The following is a 19549-nucleotide window of genomic DNA, read 5'->3' on the forward strand; positions in this document are numbered from 1 at the left end:
TTTTCTTAAATTTTTTAGTTGAGTGCTTTAAGTTTAGTAATTATAGATATATCAGCAAAGTTCATTAATTGGAAATAATTAAATAACGATGTTCATTTAAAGGTAAAATAAAATACTTTGTAAAGTTTTTATTCATAAAGCAAAACATTTAAATATTGTCGTTAATTCAAAAATTTTACCAAACTGTCAAACAATTGGTTTTATTTATGCAAAATTCATTCATGATTATTTAAGTATATTGACCCATTCTATTGTAAAAGACAAAATATACAAAGCGAGAAAACTATTTACAAACTGTTTTAATTGCATATTTTGCAGTGAATTTATGTTTAATTTAAACATGTAACAGTGTTTGAAAATTTTTATTAGAAAGCATGAAAAGTAAACAGAAAAGATCAAGAACGAATGACTGTTTTGGCGAAGAATGTCAGATTATAACAAAAATAGAAAAAGAAAGCAGAGGAGGAACATAAATAACTAAGTAAGGAAAAAAATTAAATCCACCGCAGAAAGAAGAAAAATCTGAACAAAAAACTTCAAGAACTACAACATATAAGTAAGCCAATAGAGACGAGAACATTTTACCAGAAACTGAACAAAAGCAAAAAATAATTCAAATAAAAGAATTGAAGAGATTAATATATTAACAGAACAGATACGCGAATACAATGGCTGCGCGCTGCTGAAGGCGTATATGCTGGATATTCTGGAATTTTGAGAGCCGATTAACTGGAATATGACGCAAATCTGGATCTGGATTGGTAATAAGTGGTCTTTCGATGAGAAAATGTGCAGGAGTTAATGGGGAGAGATCATTTGGATCACAGAATAAAGGATGAATCCGTCGAGAATTTATTATAGCTTAAATCTGCACAAGCGTCAAGTGCGCGTTTCCCAAACCTCTATGTAAATGATGCTTAACTGTTCTTACACCGCTTTCCCACAGTCCGCCAAAATGTGGAGAATATGCAGGTATAAAAGACCACGAAATATTATCCTTTAGCAAGTATTCTCTTATCGCGGGAGTCTGCTCTAAAAATTCTCTTAACGCTTTTAACTCCGAACTAGCTGTTATAAAATTGCTTCCATTATGGAAAAATTATAACAGAAATGATTCCTTAGACAGTTCCGTAACTAATTCTAAATGTATGGCCTTCGTACAAAAACAAATAAAAAGACACATGTAACTCTTTATTAGTTTACAACCTCGACCCTTTCTATCGCGAATTAAGAACAGTCCCACATAATCTACACCGGTTACAATAAACGGTGGCCCACCTGCGAGACGCTGAGCAGGTAGGTCTCCCATTATTGGCTGAATGGATTTAGATTTTAATCGAAAACATTTTACACATTGGTGTACAGTACGTCGCGCTAAATTTCTTCCTGATAACGGCCAGAAAGTTTCTTTTATTGTTGCAAGTAAAAGCTGAGGACCAGCATGTATAAGATCCTTGTGAAAATAATTAAATAATAACGCTGTAACTACATGATCTGCCGCTAAAATGATGGGATGTTTTTTGTCATACGTAAACTGGAAATGCTTTAAACGCCCGCCTACCCTCATGATGCCCTGGTCATCAAGAAATGGAGATAAACTTATAAGTTTGCTGTTTTTATCGAGAGATCTCTTCTGATTCAAACGCTTTATTTCATTAGGAAATGACTGTGATTGACACAGTTTTAAAATACGGTTAAACCTAGAATCTATTTCATCCACAGAAAGGGGTTCAGAAGTTCTATCCTTATTTTTACACATGCGGATGAACCTGAACACATATGCAGCGGTTCTTTTTAAACGTAAAATATTAGAAAAGCGCTTAAATGAAAATACTTCCGTATTGTGTGTTTCATCAAGTTTATTCGTAAAAATGTTTTTCTTCGTCTCGCTTGTTTCAGTAGAAGCAACTTGTAAATGTGGCCACTTATCTGAATCTTGCATGAGCCACTCCAGTCCATGCCACCATAAGTTGCATTCCATTATTTTATCTGGTTCCACGCCTCTGGACACTATATCTACAGGATTATCCTTGCCTGGTACATGACGCCACTGCGAACGAAGTGGTTTCCTGGATCTTTGCTACGTGTTTACTAACAAACGTGTTCAATACATTGGCTGATGTTTTCAACCAAATAAGTACTATTGAGGAATCTGTCCAGAGGTAACACGTGTTAAATTGCACATTTAATGAATTTTTGACCTTATTGGTCAAACGCGATAAGATGACTGCTCCACAGAGCTCTAAACGCGGTAAGGCAACTGGCTTTAAGGGCGCAACCTTGCTTTTCGCACATAATAAGAATGAATACGACCTACCTAACGAATCGTTAGATTTAATTAATATGCAACCTCATGTATGTTTGACCTCACAAGAACATAGAACATGCCGAGGTATTTTTAAATTGTTTAAGCTTTCTAATTTATTCCTAAACTGTAAATAATTATTTGCTAAATGGTCAGGTATGGGATCATCCCATTTAACACGCTCTAGCCATAGTTTTTGAAACATAATATTCGCTATGATGGTACACGCACTTAATAGACCCAAGGGATCAAAAATTTGAGCTATGTCCGATAATAAAGTCCGCTTTGTGATTATATGGCCTAGAGATGAATTCATGCTATAAAACAGAGTATCTGATTGCGGTGAGTACAAAAATCCCAACGTTTTCGCCTTCTCGTTTACACCGAATTGAATAACGGAACCCGTAGTTGATTTATCCTGTATATCTTTCAATATTTCAGGATCATTTGAATAAAATTTACGCAATGTAAAACCTCCGCCTTTGAGGACCTCAAAAAAATATTTACAAGCTTCGCGTGCTTTCTGTTTTGAATCAAAACCTGTCAAAAGGTCGTCCACATAAAAATCGGATTTAATAATTCTAGCAATATTGGAATTTTTAGCTTCTTGCTCTTCCGCTAATATCATTAGACATTTAATAGCTAAGTAAGAAGAGCATTTCATACCGTATGTAACTGTTTGTAACAGATACATACATACATAATAAGATACATTGTAAGGAGCTTTGCTCATCTGCAACCGATACCTGACGGTACATATTTTCAATATCTGCACTCACTCTCACATAAAATGGAGAGAAAATCATTTTGTAGAGTTGGTCCAGCCATTTGAATACCATTTAATGAAATGCCGTTTGTAATTGGTGCACTACAATCGAACACAACGCGCAAGTGTGTCAAAGAACTTTCCTTTAATACTGGATGATGTGGCATAAAATAAAATGTAGTATTTCCACTAGAGTCTGCTGCCGCTTCTGTAATTCTGCACAAACTTTTCATATGTCCTAACTCTTTATATTCCTAGATAAATTCGCTATAAAGAGTTTTAAGATTAGCATATTTATTCAATTTACGCTCAAGATTTAAAAACGTATATTTTGCTTGTCGAAATGAATCACCGAGTGAACTTATCGCTTCCTTAAATGGCAATGACACTATGAATTTGCCCGTCGCGTCGCGTTCTACCGTACCCTCGAAATGTTTTTCGCATGCAATCCTGCACTCTCTTCGCCCGAGAGTGCAGGTTTTTTATTGAAAACCTCTTCAAGTTCCCAGAACTTACTTAGCTGTTCTGTAACTTCCATAGTGTTTGTAAAATTACACTTAGTTATTCGCCTTTCTGATGCGTTGTTTTGGCTGGTATAGGGCCCTGCTATGATCCAGCCAAACATTGTTTCTTACATGAATGGTTTATTTTTACCTAAACTAATTGTGTTTGCCCCGAGTATTTGCCAAAATAGATCACTTTCTATCAACAATTCGATTTTTTGTGGTTTATAAAAATGACTATCCGCTAATTTTAAGTGTTTAGGTATCTGCAAATCGCTAACGTTTATTTGAGATGCCGGTACGCACCCCGTAATTTCTGGTATTACAAAACAATTTAAAGTTGTATGAAAAGTTATATCGCTACGAGACTGTAGGTATATTTAGGTATTTCGCATTTGTATCGAACGGGAAATGCAATATTATTTATGCCCATGACTGATATGTTCGCGCTTGTCTTTTTTATTCTAAGTTTATCGCATAAATTTTCGGTTATGAATGAGCTTTGTGAACCGCAATCTAATAAAGCTCTCACCATGTTTCTCTTGCCTTGGACGTCAAAAATGTTAACTAATACTGTGGACAGTATAGTTTGATCTGTAGCGCTAACTTCCGAAACTGATAAGTTGGTAGTGTTTAAAGTACCTTGTATATTATCTACAGATTGTATTTCGCTCGCGTTTTCTACCGGTTGGTAAACTAAAGCTGTGTTCTGCTCGCTTGACCTATCTGGATGCAATAACCTATGGTGTTTTGAAGCGGATTGTTTGCATGTTGTCTGTCTACACCGCTTATAGAAATGTCCAGACAATTCGTGCAAAGATTGACCTTTCTTACTTATCAAACCTGTCCTTAGATGAAAGTTTTAAAAATTCGCCGCATTGATAAATGGTGTGTTCCCTTTTGCAAATAGGGCAACACTGTGTATTATCCGCTTTGTTTAAAGTTCCCTGTGATGAGTATAGACCGCGAATGTTATGTGAATATTTCGTATTCCGTGAATATGCGCCCGCCTGTGAAATATTCCGTGTGTTTTAATTTTCAGCTTGATTTACCTCAAGAGAAGTCCGCCCTTGATTTTAAAAACATTTTGAGATCCTTAAAGTTAGGAATTTTATTATGTGTTTTGCTATTCTCTCTCTAATGATATGAATAAGGAGTATGTCCCATGAATCCGTGGGTAGCTCTAGCTGCTTTAACGCGTATAAATGCTTCGAAAAAATGTCAACTAATTGCCGCAATCTATTAGATGACTCTTTATGTATTGGCTCTATATTAAATAATGCATTAACATGATTGGAAATTAATTCTCTTATTATCGTATTTTTCCCTGATTAATTTCCACGCAACTGCATAGTTTTCGGAGGTAAACTCTAATGTTCGTAACACCTGCGCCGCACCGCCCTGTAATGAACTTCGTAAATAATGAAAACGCCTTATATTGTCCAAGTACTCATTTTTGTTAACCAAAGATTCAAAAAGATCTGCAAAATCTAACCAATTATTATAATTACCATTAAATTTTGGTAACTCGATAGGTTTAAGCTAAATACAATGCCTTGTATATGAATTCTTAGAGCGCTCACTAGCTTTATCGCCCTCTATATACGCTACCTGTTGATTATCGCAAATGATCTTTCGCTCTACCGCTAATTGTGAATATTTGTTATAGAATTCTTCGCGCTCTGTATATTCATCCTCTAATAATTTAAATTTATCCGTATTTTCTATTTGCCCTTGAACCTCATCGAATTCGCCCTGTAAATGTTCAATATTATTTACCATTTCTATAGCCTGTAAAACTTCTAAATCTGAAACCGTTTCCCCGCTAGTTATTTTATCATTTAACGCTAATATAAATTTCGAAAATATTGTGAGTTTGCTTTTTAAACCGCCCCTTTTTCGCTTTAAATTCTCCGCAATTTTATAATGAATTAAACAGTAAACAGATTATAAATCGCTTGATATTCGACCTAACGTTCTAAGAATTGTTACATGTGCAGAAGAAACATACTAATTATTTTTTAAACAATGCTAATACTTTGGTGAGCACATCCCATTACACATTTATCAATTTTTATTACAAGTATTGTTGTTCATGTTTTGCTGTATTTATAATTATTTTTTGAATGACTTCCATTTATCTTCGACGTTATTTTGTTCACCTCTTTCAATCAGCGTAAGTTTAATTCTCCACTTTCTTTGTTTACCGTTCTTTCCTTGTTTTATTTAACTTATTTTACTCTAATTTAATTTTTAAAAACGAATCATATTTTTTTAAAAGAAATCTACTTAAATGATATTGATTTTAACTTTGTTATTTCTAGGCGTGTCATAAGATGGTGCATCCATCAGGATAATGTTGAACATCTCATCAAAAGGGGGCGCTAACCACACAAGATGGAAGCACTGACGTCACAAATCGGGTCCATAATCGTTACGATAGACGGGAAGGGACGGTACCGGTCGTATTCACCGCGCCCAAGGAACGATAGTGGCGAAAAACCCAGTGAAAATTGTAAAATCGGTGTGTAGATTGTGCGGGTAATGCGTTTACATCTATGAGACCTTTACAGACAAATTCTACATGAATATTAGGAGTGGACAATATATTTTCTATGTATGTAAACCGATGTGGTTGTGATTTTCCGAGCACCATTGGATAGTTTTATAGGTGATTGGTTTAGGACAGCTGTAAAGCTTTGGAAAGTAAGTAATTTACTTAGAATATACTGCAGTGAATCCTTAATTGCTTATAGTAGTTCATAAATTATAGTAGACGGTCTTTATATGGAAACAAATGAAGGCTAATAGCAGGTGCAGGGACTGTCATGGCGGCTGTCAAATTATAATTTGTACTCCTGTTTTGCTTGTCTAGTGGCCCTGCTTCAGTTAATTTAATGTTGCAAAGTACTGCTAGTGTATTATATAATAATATAAGTTATGCTAATTGAACTAAATAAGTATTCTAGTGTTTATAATTTACAATTCAATTGTAGGTGTGTCCCAACCATTTCTTAATAAATCAGTGGCGGGAAGTTTAAATATAATTTTTGTAATTTGCTTTACTAATGCTTGAAGAGCTTTTTCTGAAAATTATAATATCACATACTTATTTTTAGACAATATAGATAGTTATCTATCGAGATTTTCATATGTAATTAATTTATTCTTGCTAGATATTGACTATTTGAAAATCACAAGTGTTGCCCCTAAGGAGCTCAAGAAATCAATCCACAAATTAACTGTTAATTTAGAACATTAAAAAAAGTGTATATTAAATTTTATATAAAACACTGGTTATTGATTCTTTCTGGTGGTTAAAGTTGGGTTACAGATTTCAAGTTATTGCTTGTTGCATTAATGTTTTTATACTGTTGATAGTTACTCATTAATATTGTTGATTAAGTTTTAGATTACCCATTCCTCATGATATTGCTTCTTTTCCATTAATGGTTTTGTGAAACAGACTAAGAGTATTGGTAATCCAGTATGTAAAAAAGCTAGATAATCTTCTATTGTAAAAACTAGAGTTGTAGTTTTCCCTGTGATATGTATTTGCATAAATGGTGCTAAAAATAATTGATTTCCCTTGAGAGAATAAACAGTAGCCCTATGTTAAGCAAATAGTAACAACATAATAAGGACATACAGAAAGCGAAATTTAATAATTTTAACAGAAATAATGTGGATGCAAATTTAAACCAAAAACAAAACTCAGATATTAATACATTATAATTTTTAAACTGACAAGATTTTCTATAAGAGGCTAAAAAAATTTTAAATAGGCAAATTATTTACAATCAAATAAATGCTATACCAAAACATCTTTCTAATAAAACATGCTGATGTATGAGCTAAGAACTGTGAACAGTATAAATAAAAAACTTATATAATAATTAATAGATGTTTGTTATAATAGTAATTAACAATAACAATAATTGGCAATAAACGATAATAATTATAAAAGTATAGAGAAAGTGCAGATGAATTTGTGATCTGTCAAATTTGTGTTTGCGGTATTGCCATGTCCTTATTATGTATATGTTTTATGCCTCAAATATGCTTTGAAACAGTACATTTTTATTATATTATTATATGAAATCGGGTATTTTTTAAAAATTTTTAAATTTATATAAAACACGAACGAATGAATTTTTGTTTCTTTTGATATTAGTTGCAGTTAGTTATTAGAAAAAAACATGATTCGCGATTGAAAACTAAGTATCTGACCTCTGGCGGAATAAATTTAAACTACTATAAGTGGTATAAACAAACCAGACAGCTGTTTTGAATAGAATTATTAATTTTTTTTAGTAAATTTCAGCATTATGACTATGTCACAGTATATTGCCAAAAAATATTCTTTATAAAGCAATATACTGTGACTACGTTAAAGTATTTTAAATCAAATCGATATTGTTCTGTTCCTCAATGCAATTCAACAATTCAAGATCGACAAAAAATATTTCTCTTTCCTAAACTGGAAAACTTGAGGAAATCAATAAAAAGAAAATACCACTATCATTAAGTCAATAACATACTGAGAATACATAATTTATTTTCTTGAATAACAGAAATACAAATACTTAACATGTTGGGATAGTATCGTGAGGTTTTTTCCTCATGATTTATTATGGAATCTTTTAAAGACAAATCTTTTTTGACAGGTGACTCTCCAAGTTAAGGTTAATCCAAAGATATCATTAAGGCTAATTTTCATTTATAAATGATAAAATAACTCGTCTTAAACCAAACTATACATGCAAAAGCAATGGTAAACATTAGTTGTTTATACCATTTATATCGGCCATGACACTGCAATCGACCTGCCCTCTACATTCAGTTTCAATCGCGAATTGGCCTTTGGTAGATTGGCAAATAAACTTGGCAATACTGTCAAAACTTTGAAAACACTAGTTGCCAGATTGCAACAGATGTTCAGCAGATTTCAATTTTATGACTATTTTCTTATAATTTCGGGATGAAATGGTACCTGAATAAAAAATTTAAGTTAATTTAAATTATAATAAATTAAATTTAAATTAATTAAACTTCTTTTAAAAACTTAAAAAGAATGTTTAGTAACACTAATTAATATTATATCCCATGCTCTTTCGTGATTTATTTGTGATATGGCAACTCTGCCAAATACAAATCTGTCCCTCATTTGTAGCTAACTTCATCAGCACTTTGTCTATACTTTTGCCTAATAATTTTAGTTAAATAACCATCAGTTTTTGAATGGCTCACTTGGTCACTTATGGATGGCACACATGTATGTCACAAGGAAAAGATTAATTTTTTTTATTACATTTACGGAATCACCCATTATAGAATAATAATTTTATAATAAAAAACTCTTAGAAATAACACTTAAATTCTATGAGAATGATGTGGAATGTTTAATTCTACTTAAAAGCTTTTGACACTGAATTAGACCATTTAAAAGTATAAAAATAAATACCAAATCAAACCCTGCTGTTCTACCAAAAAGAGTTCCAAGATTTAGTAGACTTTTTATGATACACAGCTAGAATTCATAACTTGCATGCAGAATACATAAGAATGATTCTGGAGCTTTTCTATATAATTTATTAGTACTGTTCTGAAGCTATTTTCTTGTGGAATCTTAAAGTAATTACTATTTTAATGGGAATAAACCACAATTGAAGTTTAAAATAAGTTTACTTATTGACATTTCAATTTCCACTTTGGAAATGGTTATCAAAATACAAACATTAATAAATTAAACAAATGTTGTTTTTTTGTTACTTAGTCTAATAATTTAATTTGATCTGACTCTTATTATTTTATTTCTTAAAAAAAAAACAAAATTTGTATAATCTTATGTTTGTATTTTGAGAACAATTTCTGAAGTGGAAATTGAAATGTCAATAAACATACTTTAAAATACCATAAGAAAATAGCTTCAGAACAATATTTATGACTCATTTATATTGACAATTCAAACATATAGTATACATTTTATCATTAACAGGAGATAATTTTACTGTAATCATGTCATGTGGTTGTCTTTTTAGAAACTAAGACGGATATTCTCAAATTAAAGTTGATTTCATGTAATCGAATGAACTATCTTACAATAAAGTTCTCCCAGGAACACAACTCAGCAATATTGGCAATATCATTTTAAAGTCATCTACTTTAAAATGTATAATATATGCCTGAATCGTCAATATAAATGAGTAGTCAGATAAAATTAATTTTTCACCAAGTAACAAAAAACAAAATTTGATTAATTTATTAATGTTTGTATTTTGATAACATTTTCTGAAGTGGAAATTAAAACATCAATAAACTTTAAACTTCAATTGTGGCTTATTCCAATTAAAATAGTAAAAATATAAAAAATATATAGACATAAAACTCAAAGTTATTGTAGCATATTCAAGCTGTGAGCATACAAGAGAACAGTACCTACCTATATAATCTTTATGGCATAAATTGAAAAGGTCCATACAGTTATGTTAGCCCTTGTTATCAGTGAAAGGATATTGTCCAGAATATATTGCGGTAAAGATAGCTACAAAGAATGTTCATAGACTAAAATATTTGCATTTGGCAGTGTTGTCATGTCCTTATACTGTATATGTTGTATACTTCACAATTACAGAGAGCAAGCTTTGAAAAAGTACATTTTAATAATATTATTTTATGGATTCTGCAATTATTTAATTTATATAAAACACAACACAAGCAAATAAATATTTGTTTCTATGACTGTACTTGTTCTTCCCTTTCTTGAATTCTTGTCAAATAGTGAGAAGGCTGAAAATCCTTTGAGACAGCAGATCTGCTGGTGGTAAAAGTTTTTCTATCATTTCGATACAATAATTATAAAAACAAGTTTTTGGTTCCTGAATATTTTTTACACAAGTAGTATGGGTTATACAATAGCATTTTTTTATGGTGGAGGAATTCCTGAACAAAGATATGTAAAACAGTTTATTATAGAGGACATTAGCGAAAATTTACAACAAATGTAATAAGGAAAGACAGTTAAAGTCATAGTAAGTGTGCTAACATAGTACTATCACCTAGAGGAGGTGACAGTGCTACACAGCAGAGCATAAAAAGTTTCAGGCTAGACAATGTAAGCTATTATTAGAGAACTCCAATAGATCTGAAAAGGTTGCAGTGGAGTAGGCCAAAAGCCACCTCATTGAATCAATCTATCTATCTATAAAATAGCATTTGCCAAATATGGATACTGATTTTCTAAAGTTTTATGGCTACATGGATAATATGACATGGTCAGAGATATCGATTCTACTCATATAATGGTTATATTGTACAAGGTTTTACTAATATTATTCCTCTTTTGTTGTAGATTTCATTTAATTTTTTTTTAATTGGTTAGATATGTAATAACCGTATCTTTTATCTTTCTATGCTCCTACCACTGTGCTGTTATGAGAACCTAACTGTATCTCCAACTTTCTTGAGAAATACTGAAACTAAATCTAGTGGCAAAATTCTGTATCTTAGTAAAGTGCCTAACTGTAGAGTCTGTATTATTTGGAAGTAAAATTTCCACCAAATTAGCATTATTATAAAAATTATCAATGAACAAAAAATGCCTATGTTCCGTTTTTCTGTCATTTGTACACAAAATTGTATTAAAACAAAATAATTTATAATTGGTGTTAGGATACTTCTTTGCCTAGCAGTTGTTAACATTAATCTGATTTTTACTTTGGATATAATATGCATGGATTTGATGGATTGACAGAATAGATATCTTCTTTAGTACCTTGAAAATTTTAGATGGTGGACTGTACTTTGGGAATTTTTTATATTTGATTTTTGTGTATAAAAATTGAGAATTCTCTCAGGTATTGAACTTATGTATTTGTCATATATTATCAACATTCTGTGAGATCATACTAGGATTATAAATTAACTTAAGTAAATAGATTATGAAGAAATATCTAAGTAGCCTGCAAATTATGTTTGTATTTACTTAACTGAAATATAAACAAATGTGAAAGTATATGAAGAATATAATAGAGATTTTTTCTTCAGGTTGCATCTGCTATAGAAATCCTATCAAAACCATCATTGCTATGTGGATCTTATTGACCATTTATCTAAATAGCTCTGCACTGCTGCATCCAAGTTGTTTTCTCATATTCTTAAACTAGCACATTATTTGTCTTGCCATATTTCCTTTCTCCTACCATATGGATACACTCCCATAACATAGAAATGTTGTTTTCCTATTTAATGGATATTCTTGTTTAATAATTAGGCTACATGGATCACCTAAACATCTCATGACCATTTGATTTATGACCATTATGGATATTATAAACATTTTTAAAAAAGTCAAATTTTATTTATATCTAATACTTTTTATTTAAAGGTTTAAAACTGGTATGTCCTGTATGTCCACATAGTGAGATGTCTTCACTGTCATGCAAAATAATCCAAACAAGATCAGTAGAAAGTTTTGTTAACAATTCCAACTAACATTGTTAGAAGCCAAATACCTTTTATAATCCCTCTTACTTAATGCTAATTGTTCTATTTTTTAATTAGCAGAATATTAGTTTTCATTTATATTTCTTGCTATACCCTATTCATTCTACAAATTCCCAATCGTCAATAGAACCATGTGTAAGCCAAACAGGGTCGTACTGATGTATGACCTTTAAAAATATTTACTTTTGAAACTGTTAGTGTAAGAATTTCTTGAAATTTAATCATTATATCACAATTTAACTAAACTCTAAAAAATATCATGACCAGTAAATAACTTAACAATAACTATAACATAAATATAACACAATATATTAACTTAAAAATCAACACGATACAATTTGAATTTAAAATGCTCGCAAGTTGGGATCTGTAACATGAGAATCTGTCTCGCTTAAGGTAATAAATTAAATTTAATAGGCTTTTGACGAATGAGACGGCGAATATTAACACGTGCTCATGTTTACTGATGGGAATTTGGTAAACGAATAAACTTTACCAATGTATTTTACATATTTTTAAAAATATTTGCTATTTTCTTTTAATTAGGAACTGTTGTTGTCTCTTGGCCTTATGGGTACTAAATAAATGAATTAACTTTCTCAACTAAATTTATTGTAAATAAACAAAACATTTAGACATATCACAACAAATATTACCAGTGTTGTATACTTATATATCCTTAGCCTACCTTTTATTGCTATTAGAAGAAATAATTGAAAAGATAATAACATGAAATTGTGGGATGTTTTACTAAACAGCTGTACTCCAGAGCTTTAGTTTGCACTAGGTTAACATAACAAAATGTTATCTGCAAAATATTTCTTAAATCATTTATTTGAAGGAACTAATTATTTATCCATATTAAAGTTTGTACTAATTTTGGGATGTTTTAACAATAAATCAAATTGATGTACTAAATATAATTTTATATTTTTTATTTGTAGGAGGAGTAAATTTGTTTTGTGTCGAACAGTATGAACGAACTGGATTCTCTTAGGCAAGAAGCTGAAACCCTCAAAAATGCTATTAGAGTAAGTATTTCAAATATTAACTGTATTTAAATTTTTACAATTCGTGTCACTACACTTAGTTTGAATTTCAGAAAAAGATGCTTACTATATTTTACAGCAGTTTAATGTTCATCTCTTATATACATTTTTCCATGAGTTCTAACCAGTAAAATAACATTTTGAATTCATTAGCAAATCTAGACCCATACATACTGGAAGAATAAACACATAAAAGTTGTAAAGTAGTTTACTTGTAAATAATTCTACGTAGTAGATGAATTTTACCTAGTAGTTTTTGTTGCTTTAGGGATTAAGCGACTTCTTCATCCTGAATAATGTACTCTGTCCCTGAAATCGTACCATAAATGACCAACATTACATCCTTATCATCACAGTGTGACAGGCCGTAAAGGGCCTCAACCTTCAATATTTCTGTTCCATTCTGCTCTGTCCCTTGCTTGGATTTTCAAGTTAGCAACACAGTACTCTATCTCTCCACCTCCACTTTGCTCTGCCCCATCTTCTTAGTCCCACTGGCTAAGCTGTTCGAATCTTCCTTATGTGTTCGATTCCAGGCCACCGGCTACATGCCCTGCCCACTGCAGATAGTTGTAATTTATTATAGTGGTAATATATTTACCACCAAACTTATGCCTGTAGATATTCTGCTGTTCAAAGTTATATCTACTCTACATCTCCATATTCCGTTTTTACAGACTTAGTATCTTTCTTTCAAAAATTGATAGAGAGGATTCGTCTGTTTGATACAGTCTTATACACATTATTTGTACTTTGTGGTACCAAGTACTTTGTAACACGTATTTGCAATTATGATGCACCTTTTTATTTCCTCTGATGTGGTATTAGGGTTAACTGATGTCCCTAATCATATGAACTCTTTGACTGCTTTGAAGTTTCAGTTATTGACAATTAAATCTGTGTCAACATTTCCAGCTCTGGTGGTGTTCTTGCCGTGGTATTGGTATGGTATGGATAGTTGCAATTCTTTTACCAAGGAGGGTTCCACAAATTCCTCATATCAGTACTCCAATTATATGTTGTTAGTAGGTTCCTCTTCCAGCAATCCTGAAAGTACCTTACCCATCATAACATGATATTCTCAGCTTGAATTATTTTCTAGTAATCTTTATTTGGTGATAGAACTTTCTTGTTGCTCCTTGAATCATATGACTTTTGAGCCGTTCTAATATGTCATTTTCTGATTCCTCATTTCTTTTTTTCAGTGCATGGGTTTCTCCTCTTTCATTAGGTTTTTAAGTCGTATAGGTTACACCCATGAGACTGAATCAGGGCATAGTTATTATTTTAAAATCATCAGTGGTGATACAGCCCTAGTTGAGCCTCAACCTTCCCCAGTCTATTATGTAAATGAAGAAAGCCAGAAATATATAGGCTCCTACTGGACCAGAATAGAGGAAGATATTGAAGCAGCATCAAAGGATGAAAGAGCAACAGAAAATTGTGCCTATAAAAATCATTGGTTTGATAATGAATGCAACAAAAGGAAAAAATGAAACCTACAGAAAGATGCTTACCCAATGTACTAGAAAAACTCGAAAATTACCAGACGAAAAGAAGAGAAGAAAAAAGGATACTCTAAAGAAAAAAACTAAAGCACCTGTTAAAAGGTGGAACTTTACCTGGAAATTACCTGGAAAAAAGCTTAAAAGTTTTTTAATTAGTAGTAGTGACCATAAATTAACTTATACAGTGTAATAGTGTAGACTTTTTCCCAAATTTCTTGAAGACCGATTTTGCATATTCTTTATCTTTTCAAATAAATAATCATTTTTAGTATGTGATTTATAGAAGGTATTTACTTTGTTATTCAATTTTTATCAGTCTAAATCGAATAATTGACCTTTCCCTGATGGAAAAAACAAGAAGTTGAGTGTCAGCTCATAAAATGTATATAAAGCATATTTCTTCAAGTTAATCTCTGTACTTTAAAATATTTTAATTTTCTTTTTTGTTTTAATGTTCTGCCAGTTTTATTAATTGTGGTTTATTGCTATCATGTAAAAAAAATTCACGCCTGTGATACCGTAATTTTTGTGCTGCTTCTTCTTGTAGTGCCTATCAATTTTGTATGTTGGAGACCATCAAGGCAATCTGTATTTTGCACACTGCTGCTCTGAAAATATTTGTGGTTGTTGTGTTAAACCCACATACATAACTTTTTCAGCCAGGAAATCCCTTGCCTTCCTGGTCCTCGTTTTCCTTATACCTGTCCCTGTAGAATTAATTTCAGCAAACCCTATCTTTCACTGTTCCTCATGAGATGACCGAAGTATTCGATTTTGGCTGTTTTTATTGTGGTTAATGCTCTTTTCCTTTTTGTATTCTTAGTAAAATGTCCTAACTAGTAACGTGGTCGGTATAGGATATCTTCCGAATTCGACAATAAAGTGACATTTCAAAAGCCTCAATTTTCTTGCAGGTACCGTCTGTGAGAGTCCACGACTCAACTCCGTAAAACAGTTTAGAAAAGATATAACATCGTCGTAACCTGATTTTTATGGTTACTGATAAATCATGGCACTTGAATAGCTTAGCCAATTTTTGAAATGCAGATGGAGGGCTTCATAAATGTCAGCGAATACCATCTTGTCGTCCGCGCATCTGATGCTATTGATACATTCTCCGTTAATTCGAATTCTAGTTACAACGTCCCCTACTGATTCTTGGAAGATTTCTTCAGAGTATATGTTGAACACCAGGGCTGATAGTATACATCCCTGAGGAACCCTACGTTTGATTTTGATATCATCAGATTCTCCTGCCTCTGTATGCATAGACGATGTTTGATTCCAGTAAAGATTGCTAAGAATTCTTAGATTACAGGTGTTTATTCTAATATTTGTTTGTCTCCATCAGCTTGTCATGCTTTACTGTATCGAACGCTTTATAGTAATCGATGGAGCATGCATAAATATTGCAATTCATGTCTCTTCATCGTTGAAATATCACTTTTATGCTAAAGAGAGCCTCTCTCGTACCCACTGTGTTCTGGAAACTAAACTGTGTACTGCTGTTTTTTTCTTCTCATTGTCTATATAATCTTTTGTTGTATGATCGATTGGTAGGTAAAATAAATGCATTATTTTAAATGCGAGCATTCACTGTCAGTTCTATGCTCTATGAATGTACCCTTAGAACGTACCCACTTTACAATGTGGTTTTTGTGCTAAAATCAATATTCAATTTATGCACCCTCAACAGAATATCCTTCAAAAACTATTATATGTACCTACTGTTTTTAGTGAAATTTACATCAACGAATTTCTTGTGTTTATGTAATACATCATGTACTGCTTTATTTTTTGCCAAAAATCTAAATCGATTATGTACAAACTATTTTCATTTTCAGGCTCATCAACTGTTTCAAAAAAGTTGCAAAAAGTCGACTTATTTGTTTTGTGTATGCCATCCCTATAAAATAATGAAAGTCGAAAAGGTGTTACTTTGAACTCCAAATACTAGTATATCACTTTTACAATCCATATTATCCTTTGAAACAGTAGCAGAGGGTCAATTTTTACTACTTTGTCATTTACAATTTTTGCGTTAATAGAACTTGAAGGCAAAACTACACTCGCGATCATAAAATCCGGGTCATCTTGAAAATTTCAAGTTTCTTAAATATTTTTGCCTCTGGCGCAGTAATAACCTTTTTTGGCTAATGTATTTTTTATTTGTCATCAATGTTTGTTTTAAAAGAAAAAAAAAATGGTTTTTTATTGTTTTTATTGAAAAAACAGAAAACAAATCAAATTGTTGCTAAAACAGACATACGAAAAAAAAATGGAAAATACAGAACGTGGTAAAAAATCAGTGAAATTTCAATGACTAATATCGTGTAATGCCTCCCCTTGCTCTAATAACTTCTTGCAGACGACGGGGCATACTCTCACTTTTTCTCTGTATTACATGTTGTAGTATGTTATTCCACTCTCTCACTAACAGATCCTTAAGCTCTTGTGTGTTGTTAGGAGAAGGTGTATGGGTTTGAATACGTTTTTTTCAAATAGTCCCAGAGATGTTCAAAGGGATTCACGTCCGGAGACCTAGCTGGCCAGGGTACCCTCGTAATTCCAACCTCGTCCAAATATTACATACTGATCCTGGCAACGTGCAGTCGCACGTTGTCCTGCATAAAAACGGCGTTTTATCCAAGCCCTGCCAGGTTGGGCATAACATGTTCTTCCGGAATCTCCGTAATGTACCTTCGTGCAGTTAGGGACCCATTTTCGATGAAGGGTAATTCTGTGTGGAAGTTGGAAGATACACCTCCCCAAGCCATGACCGAGCCTCCACCAAATGGCATTCTTGGAGCAATGCAAGCTTGTGAAAATCGTTCACCGGTTCTCCTCCAAACTGTTACACGTCCATCGGATCCAGTTAGGCAGAAACGGGATTCATCTGAGAATATCACTTGCTTCAATCGTTAATTCCCCAATGCGCGTATTGTCGAGCAAAAGCTAGTCGGGCAACTCGAGGCACCCGGCGAAGTGGCGGTTCTCTAGCCATTACCCGAGAAGATAGTCAAGAAGAACGAAGTCTTCTTCTGACTATTGCAACACTAAAATTGCGATTTCGTACTTCCTCTAGACGATTTTGATGCATAACCGCAGTTGAGGTCCGGTTTCGTAAAGCTTGAAACACAAGGAAACGGTCATCTAGTGGCGTGGTCGTTCTTCTTCGTCCAGAGCCAGGTCGTCTGGTTAGCAAACTTGTCTACTGAAAGCGTTGAAGCACTCGTTGAACCGTAGAAAGGCTTACGCCAACAGTTCTTGCGACTTGCTGTTGAGTGTGACCGTCTTCCACAAGTGCAACAATTTGTGCCGTTTCAAAAACAGTCAAAGGCATTTTTGACAAAAAATAAACACTAATAATGGCCCTAATAAACACTAATGGTGGCAATAATAAACGTTTCTCCATTGCATTTGAACAGAAAGTCGATGCACAAATGAAACATTTAAAACAAGCGGCAGTTACAGGTAGCGTTTATTTTGCAAAGTGTGCACTTTACCGCGAAATCGGCACTATTGGAATTATTTGTTACAAAGGAAACCGCAACAATTATCAGAAACATGCATTAGTTTGTATTTGTGTTATTATTATTTACGATAAAGCTCGTTAAAAATGAAATATCAGTGATTTTCAAGATGATCCGGATTTTATGATCGCGAGTGTATTAAAGTGTTTAAATTTTATATTTCAAAAAGTTTGATCAACAAATTCTTGTAATATACATGCCATTTGAAATGCTTTATAAGAATTAATTTTTTCACCTCCAATCACTCCAGAATAAATTGACATCACTTTATCTTAACAGGGAATGGATTGTGCTGCTCTAAAAATGTAGAATTTTTAAATCGCTATTATTTTTTTTATTCTAGTTGATCTAAAATCTATGTGTTACAATAACCGCGTTTTTTGCAATTAAAAAAAAAGTAACATTCAATAAACTAATTAAATACCTCATAACACAACTGTAAAATAAAATATTTATGGTGCTTATTTATAATGCAAATAATAATTTTTTGTAAATTTGTTTTTCAAGTTTTTTTTAAGTTTTCAAGCAAATTTAATTTAGTAAAATTTGAATGAAAGCTTTTTCTTTAAATTGCAGAAAAAATCGTAAAAACCTTCATAAAACATGAATTACAGCAGCAGTTAAAACAGTAACTTGCGTGCAAAAATGACCCATTTTTCATTATTTAAACCATGATCTCGTTATATAAATCGTATACTTTCTTGAAAATATTTTTTGTTTTCACCTAAACTTTGATATAAAATTTGCTCCAATTTGTACCAAATTACATTTACATGTATTGTAATTTTATTTGATCAGACTGACAACAGAATTTTTAGTAACTAATATCTATAGCCCCTTTTCTTATGAAAGAAAATTTATCTTTATTTCATTTTTTTGTAAATATTTCATTATAGGGTGTGTAGATTATCGGAACTCATGTGTATCAGTTGTGCTCCAATAGGTAAATTTTGTTTTAATAAGCTGTTTCCTGTTGTTAAGGAAGTGAATAAGCCACATAGTTATCTTATCGAGTTACTAATATTATTCTAATGACCTTAACAAAAGATTATAGAGGCAGATTAAAAGAAAATTTAAAAATAAATGGACTAGTATTATTGATTATTATTAAATATAAAACTACCAAAATATGTAATAACAAGCTGTAATTTAAAAAATTGCAAAAAGATATAATTTACTTTATCAAATACTAAAAGATACATCCATGTTATACACGTTAAATGTTAAATAAAAATTTAGGCGGTATAAATAATTTTCTGATATATATTTCGTTAAAGGTTGTGTTTAAAATGTTAGTTAACTGGAAACCCCTAAGTTTATTCTACTACAAATATATCGGTTGATATATTTAACTCTCAACTAGTATGGTGGGTCAATATT

At 32.0% G+C, this 19549-nt stretch overlaps 1 protein-coding gene across 1 annotated transcript in view; it reads left to right on the forward strand.

Annotated features, from left to right (window-relative positions):
• The first annotated feature begins 5993 nt into the window (after window positions 1-5993).
• Window positions 5994-19549, forward strand: part of Gbeta13F (guanine nucleotide-binding protein subunit beta-1) — a 51247-nt gene continuing 37691 nt past the window's right edge. The window contains exons 1-2 of the mRNA XM_072536889.1: window positions 5994-6280; window positions 13024-13110. Coding sequence (XP_072392990.1) covers window positions 13054-13110 — 57 coding nt within the window. The 5' untranslated portion in view covers window positions 5994-6280; window positions 13024-13053. The remainder of the gene's footprint in view (window positions 6281-13023; window positions 13111-19549) is intronic.

Source organism: Diabrotica undecimpunctata, chromosome 7 (genome assembly GCF_040954645.1).
Source record: "Diabrotica undecimpunctata isolate CICGRU chromosome 7, icDiaUnde3, whole genome shotgun sequence".
Taxonomy (NCBI): Eukaryota; Metazoa; Arthropoda; class Insecta; order Coleoptera; family Chrysomelidae; genus Diabrotica; species Diabrotica undecimpunctata.